This window comes from Cryptomeria japonica, chromosome 8 (assembly GCF_030272615.1).
Source record: "Cryptomeria japonica chromosome 8, Sugi_1.0, whole genome shotgun sequence".
Taxonomy (NCBI): Eukaryota; Viridiplantae; Streptophyta; class Pinopsida; order Cupressales; family Cupressaceae; genus Cryptomeria; species Cryptomeria japonica.
Window position 1 is genome coordinate 671,394,721 of NC_081412.1, and position 7,999 is coordinate 671,402,719.

At 38.7% G+C, this 7,999-nt stretch overlaps 1 protein-coding gene across 1 annotated transcript; it reads right to left on the reverse strand.

Moving 5' to 3' along the window:
* Positions 1-318: 318 nt before the first annotated feature.
* On the reverse strand, positions 319-714 carry LOC131052558 (secreted RxLR effector protein 161-like). The gene has a single exon (XM_057987141.1). The coding sequence runs from the start codon at positions 712-714 to the stop codon at positions 319-321; it is 396 nt and encodes a 131-aa protein (XP_057843124.1).
* Between the last annotated feature and the right edge of the window lie 7,285 nt (positions 715-7,999).

The window sequence follows — 7,999 nt, forward strand, 5'->3', positions numbered from 1 at the left end:
AACAAAAGTCGATACTGGAAGATCTTTGGTGAAGATGTCAGCAACTTGTTCAGATGAAGGACAGAACTGCAACTCCACTTGTCCATCTTGAACCAGTTCACGAATGTAGTGATGTCAGATCTCGATGTGTTTCATTCTGGCATGAAACACTAGATTCTTTGTCATGGCAATAGTGCTATTTTTATCACAATAGATGGTGGGTGGATGCTCAAGAACAAAATATAGATCTGTCAATATCCTTCTTATCCATACCGCTTGAGAACTTGCTGATGAAGCTGCCATGTATTTTGCTTCTGCTGAAGAAAGAGCCACTGTTGCCTATTTCTTACTACTCCGGGATACAACTCTAGAGCCCAAAAAGAACACATAACCAGATGTTGATTTCCTATCATCCACTGAACCAGCCCAATCTGAATCTGTGTAACCAACTAATTCAAACTTGTCAGTGGGAGAATACTGAATGTCAAAATTATGTGTACCGCTCACATACCTCAAAATTCTTTTAGCAGCCAGCCAATGTGACTCATGTGGATCCTGCATGAACCGAGAGACGACGCTCACATCATACATAATATCAGGTCTCATGGTTGTGAGGTACATGAGGCTACCAACCAAACTCCTATACCGAGTTGCATCAACCTTGGGACTAGCATCTTCCTTGGGTAGTTTTTCACCAAGGGCTACTGGGGTTGCAAATGCTTTGCATGCCACCATGTTAAACTTCTTCAATAAATCAGCTATATACTTGGATTGAGAAATAAATATACCTTCCGATGTTTGTTGTACTTCCACACCAATAAAATAGTGCATAAGTCCTAGATCTAACACTTCAAACTCTTGTTTCATTTCTATTTGAAACTTCTCTATGAGAGCTTTGCTATCACATGTATAAATCATATCATCAACATAGAGGCAAACTATGAGAATATCATTACCAATACATTGGACATACAAGGTAGGCTCTGAGTGGCTTCTATTGAATCCTTTCTTCATGAAATAACTATCAATTCTAGCATACCAGGCACGAGGAGCTTGCTTCAACCCATAAAGGGCTTTCTTCAACTTGTAGACTAACTGTTCTTTTTCTGGAACTTCATAACCCATAGGTTGTTCTACATAAACTTCCTCATCTATGTAACCATTGAGGAATGTTGATTTCACATCCATCTAAAATATTGGCCACTTGTATTGTGCTGCAATAGCCAATATAATCTTGACTATATCAAGTCCAGCCACATGAGTAAAAGTTTGTTCATAATCCACTCTAGGAGTTTGTGCAAACAATTTGGCAACTAGTCTTGCCTTATGGCGTTCTATTGAACCATTTGCATGATATTTGACTTTGTAAATCCATTTCACACCAATCACCTGCTTACCTTTGGGAAGTGGAAATAATTCCCAAGTATTATTCTTATGAATATAATTTATTTCATCATTCATAGCATCAACCCATACAGATTCTTTCACTACTTCTTCATACAAAAAGGGTTTAGCTTTAATTGTACTAAACAAAGAAAAATTAGCAACTGGACTTATATTGGTACTCCTCTGATAAACATTAACAAAACTTCATACCTTTCATGGAACGGATGCCGGAGGTGATGGTGGAGTTGAATCTTCACCTAAGTTTGTGCTACTTGAAGAACTAGGTGAGCTTGGAGGATTGGAACTGGAGCTAGAACTTCCACTTGAGCTTGTGGGGAGAGAAGGAGGAACACTGTTATCTTCCATGTTGATGTTTATTGATGGATTTTTCTGCACATCATCTTTCCACTTCCATACTCCCCCTTCATCAAAAATCACATCCGGGTAAGTGCACCAAGTTGTGGTACCAAAAAGGTGCCACTTTTTACTTTTTCATAAAAATGCGTCATTGGCATGAAAAGGTCATCCAAACCTACAGGTTGGATGCCCAAGGCAAATCCAACCCAAAGGGTTGGTATTCTCCCAAGCAAACCATTTGGCGAGCACCAAATATGGTGCTCGCCAAATACAAAATTTTGAATTTTCACATTTGGCACTCGCCAAATGCAAAAATTTGAATTTTCACATTTGGCGCTCGCCAAATGTGAAAAGTCAATTTTTTGCATTTGGCAAGCACCAAATTTGGCATGTGCCAAATGTTCTGCATTTTCCAATGTGAAGGTTTTGTGAGTGTGTAGATTTTTCAATTTGGGCACAAGTTAAATCCACCCCCGAAGGAGAATATATATATGAAATATAACATTTAAGTATAGCTCTATAGGACTTATAATGTAGATTCTAGTTTTTAGAAGATCATATAAAATTTTAGACTTAGTCAAATTTCATTAATCGGCATGTCAAATTTTAGTAATCAACATGATCCTATTAGCATTCTTCAGCTACATATCTCACTCTCTTTATCTTCCCCAAAATCTAGACCTATCTCTCTCCCTCTCTTTTCTCTCTCACTTCTTTATCCTTGATTCTCTCTGTCTCTCTTCTCTCTCAGTCCCTTATTGTTTCTCTCCCCTCCCACTCCTTTCTCTTGGTCACTACCTATCCCTTTTATCCTCTCTCTCCCCATATCTAGGGTTATCCCTCCCTCACTATTCACCTCACTGTCTCTCCCTCCCTATATTATTACCCACCTTTCTCTCCCCCTCTAGGTTTCTCACTTATCTAATTGTCCATCCTCTAGTTCTCTCCCTCCCTCTCCATATTTCTCTCCCTTCTCCTTACCTCTATCTATTTATGAACTCTCTCCCTCTCTTCTCTCTCTCTCTCTCTCCAAACCTATCTATCTCCTCATTCTCTAGGTCTCGTAGTCCCTCCATGTCTACCTATCTATCCATCTCGTCTTACTCATCTCTTTGTTCTTCTATCTCTTCTATTCTCGCTCCCTCCCCTCTCTAGGTCTCTACCTTCCTTTCTCCCTCTCTCCCTCTCCATCTCCCTCTCCCACTCTCTCGTCTTCTCTCTTCCTCTCTTATTCTCTATCTTCATTGTCTAGGTCATTACCTCTCCATCCCACCCTCTCTCCCCTCTCTATGTTTCTCCCTCCCTTCCTTTCCACCTATCTACCTCTACATATAGGTCTCATTACCCACCTCTCTTTATCCCCCTCTATCTATCTCACTCCACTCTGTCCATCTAGGTCTCTCACCTATCTATTTGCCTCCTCTATAGTTCTCTATGTCCCTCTCTACCTCTCTCTCCCTCCTCCTTAACCCTATCCCTTTATGAACACCCTCCTTTTCTCTTCCTCCTCTAACCTCTTTATCTCCTCCTTCCGTAGGTCTCTCACTCCCTCCATGTCTACCTCTCCATCCATCCCCTCTTACTCCTATGTGCAGCAGAGAATGTGTTCCTTACAGCCTTAATATTGTTCTTGATTTGAGAAGATACTAGTAGGTCCTTAGACCATTGAATGTCACCAATTCCCAGTAGGAAATTCTAAAAGTAAAAGAATAAACCAATCAATAATTGACCAAATTTGAACTTTTGTCTGCTCTCTTTCTTTATTGATGGCAGATTCAACATCAATTGACTCCTTATAGCCTTGCATAGGTCATAATCTATGTTCTGGGTAATCATTCTATAAGTTGTATGCACAGCTCCAGATGGAACACTATTCATTCTACTGGAATAAAATATCTTGTAACCAATAACCATAGTAGCCAGTCTAACCACTGGGTCCTTAATGTTGTTAACTGAAAATGCACGTCCGTCAGAGGTGGTCTGAGTTAATGTAGTCACGGACTCTTTTGAAATCCTCCTCAGCTTTGGAACTTCACCGGTTTGCAAAAACCAGTCACAACATGGATTGCTTCCTTAGTGATTGTGTGTGACCTTTCAAGATACATATTTTCACCATGCACCCAAGTAAGAATTATCTTAACATGTTCCTCTTCAAAGTCTTCAAGAAAATATGTTTTATTGTGAAAACCCTTTTCATAAACTCTAATGTACTCAGGTTTGATCTTGCCACTTTTATCACACAAGGATTTTAGTTGAGAGTAAATTGATAATGATCCTAAATCCCCAATTTTATAGTCAATGTAACTAGATAAATCACCTTTTATAATAACACCATCAAGAACTTGAGACAAAGCATTATATGACATTATTTTGTTTATTTTCATAGACTCCATGGGTTCAGCAATGATCATAAGTCTCTCTACATACTTAGACGACGATGCCATTTTGGATAAACATGATTTGAGAGAGATTAACAAAAGAATACCTTAATTCCTCTGCGCCATCAAGGTTTCCAGTTGATCTCTCAAATGTACACCAGTTCCATCTTCACTAATCTTCGAATCAGCTTCAGTCTTTCAATTCACAACACAAATCCATCTATAATCAGCTAGCAATTCTCTTTTCACTCTGCAAGTGCTCAAGAACTCTCTTTCGAATACAATTAGGGTTAAAATAACAGAGTAAAAATCACTTTTATAAAATTTACCCGCTACATTAATTGCTCGACTAATAGGGTAACAAACACTAATATACCACTTACCAATACTGATAGGTATATAACCGGTTGATAATCTTTCAAAAAACTGATAGACAAATATATCACTATTTCTCACAAAATAACTCAAAATGCCAACTTTCTTACCATGCATTCTTCAAGGGGTCTGGAAGTAGATTTATCACCATGCTCCCCTTAGGTCTATTGAAAGGCTTAGTTCTTTGGTGTAGGATTCTCCACACTGGGTGAAGGATTGGGTTCTTCTGTAGACTTATCCTCACTCTTCTTCTTCTAGATTCGGTTCATCTCCTCTTTGGTTTCCTCAACATTTACCTTCTGCTTACCTTTCTGATCTTCAAAGTGGTTAACAAGTTTTTTCTTTATGGTTCTAAAGAACTTCGCCATGTGTCCCGGTTTATGACAATAATAGAAAGCCATTCCAGATGATCTCCAAGGTCCTACATTACCTCTTCAAGTTATCCTTCTACAATTCATAGCCACATGACCATAATTGTTACAAATGGTGCAAATCACATTAGTTACTTTTTCTATTTCAAATGGACTAAACCGGTTGACATAGGTTTTGTGTCAGTTCATGTTTCTCGAATTGTCATAGGTTCTCCTCTAGACACCATTAGGTCTTGTATTCACATGTGGTGCTAGATTGGTTTCTCCATATCTACATTCAACTCATCTATGTCCATACATATTGCATGTAAAATAGTGACCTTCAAATCTCCTAGATACATACCTAGCATTTGCATTAAAGCCTATATTCTCATTAGGTCTGCTTCTACATACATTTGCAGTGTGACCAGGTTTATCACAGACAAAGCAAACAAGTTTAAATGCTTTCTTACTGGTAGGCTTGTTAGCCTTAGGAGCAGTTTTACCTTTATGTATGTTGCTCTTTGAACCAGAAGATTCTCCTTTCTCAGATGTATTAAAACCTAGTCCATATGTATCACCTTTCATCCTTTGAGATTGGATATGCTCATCCAACATAAAATAACTCTTATTGAACTTTTCCAGCTTTCCATTAGCCTCAAGGAGCTCTCTGGTAGGATCTTCATTGTGTTTTGTGAGAATCTCTCTTAGAGATGTTTCCAGTTCAAGATCTAGCTGCAAAGCCTCCTTTTCTTCTTTTTCTTCATGTCAATGCTCATGCAAAGTTGCATTCAATTGTTTGATCTTCATAATCTCATGATCTCTTTCTTTGATTAGGTCTTCAATTGTCCTCCTTGCTTCAAGCTCTTGGCTCATGCAGATAGTGAGGGCTTCTAACTCTCTTCTCAGATTTAGCTTTTCACTGTTTAGTTTTTCAACTTCTTCAGCCAATGCATCAATGTTAGCTACACCTGAAGAACTATTATCAGATATCTCCAATAGTTGTTCAGTCAGCTCTCTCCTTTTGACTTGTGAAGCTTTAAATCTAACCCTTAGGGTTTCAAGCTCTTCCTTGGTAGCTTCAAGAACTCTAGCCATCTCAAAGTAGCTCATATCCCCCATAGTGGATTTAGGGTTTCCTTCCAAGAGATTAAGCCTTAAGAAAGTTTGGCTATGATACCAATTGATAGACGGGGGGGGTGAATCAATGATAGCAAAAACAATACCACTTGAAACATAGACCGATAGAGATACTTAACAAGTTTACTTAATACTATGCATGCAATCCAAAATGATATTAAAGAATCCACAACAAGTAAAACATCCACCATAACACAAGTGATTATACATGGAAAACCTAAATGGGAAAAACCATGGTGAGATGGGACTCACAAGTTAACTATCTGTAGTAATAGGTAACTGATCGGTTAAGGTCTACAAAAGTTCTCTACTAGGAGTGAATCCTGTTAAAGATCCCAAAGCTCTTTTAGGAGCTATACCCTGTTAAGGTAGTACCCTGTTAGGAGTAACCTCAATAGAGGATTTCAAAATCCAAACTAATGGATCACCTTGTTAGAGGATTCGTACATTGAAGCTTGTTAGAGCTTACTCGATTAGGGGATTTGACTATTGATTACAAAACAATGGGTGGTTTGATCTTAGAAGTAGCACAAATTTCTTGAAGAGATCCTCTTATGCTCACTCAAAACTGCATCACCAACATATTCCACAATGCCTTAACAACTTAACACTTCTATTTTTGCATCCATAAAAATAGTTCATCATAATGTCATTATATAGACATTAGACTTAATGTTAGATCAGGAATCATATCATAATTTCCTAGGTGCTTTGTATCTGGACAATCTAACATAACTCATCATAGATTACTGCCAAATCTTTTGGCTAGGGATAACTCATCACAGCCGATGATAACTCATCACACAATCAATGAATACCGGTTGGAACACTGATACTAGTTAAGAGTTAACTACATTCAACACATAAATCGATTGTCCTTCATTTGCTTCTTGATGGTCTCCGTTGAATCTCCAAGCTGGTGTCAAGCCATTCCTGCATATACCGATTGTCTATATATACCTATTAGACACCCTCTAAACCATCTTAAACTAAACATCCAATACCGGTTGCAATACAAGGGACTTTAGGAGTAATACTGGTTTGTCTTAACTAAGATGACTAAGATAATCTGATCATATGTGTATGTATACATGTGCCATCAATGACAACACATGAAGTCATATATTACAATCAACATCAAGCCAACATCATGTACATATGTCCATATCATAAGCATCATAACATCATTATAAACATCATCATATAAGAACATGCATACAAAAACTACATCATCATATAGACCAATACATAGGAATAGATGCATATAGCTGCCGCAAGGAATGAGTCATCTCATATATCAAAAAATTATAAATGTCATGATTCAATGATGTTAATAGCATATAAGGCTACAAAATCACTCGAAGGTGTCTACATCATCGTACAAAGAAAAATGGTACAAAAACTAGATGTAAGAGAGCTATGATGAACTCCATCCCTCAGAGCCAGTTGGCCTCAAAGGAATCTGAGCTCTCAAAGTCCCTTCTCCAGGATCACCTCCTCTGTCTCCTCTGCCTGGTGGTGCAGGTGGAACCATAACCCCACCACTGGATTCCTATCATCTATCTCCCCCCCTATAGTAGTCATCCTAGAAGCTCTCCTGAAACTCCTAGCCCTCATCTCTAGAGGAATAGTTGCATAGTATAGATCTCTCCAGTATATTATCTCCTCCCCTCCCCATAGGAAATATGCATATACAACCCCTATGTTCTTAGATTCTCTCCTACCTACCCTCAATGCTTCCTTAGCCTCAGTATACCTCTAGATGGACTGATCCCTCTCCCTCTGCATCTTTGCTAACTATCACCTCAATCGAGTTATGTCTCTCTCGAGATCCTCGATCTCATTAGCCTATCTTGTTGCAATCTATTGTAGCGCTAGCAGATCATCCTCCTCCTCATCTCCACCTTGAGAATGCTCCTCTGGCCTAGCTTTTCCTTATTCATCTCTCCCTAGTACTTGTCCCTATACCTGTCCACCAACTTGTAATACTTGTCCTCCTCTACCCCTTGGTGGTCTCGGTGGCCTCCCTACTTG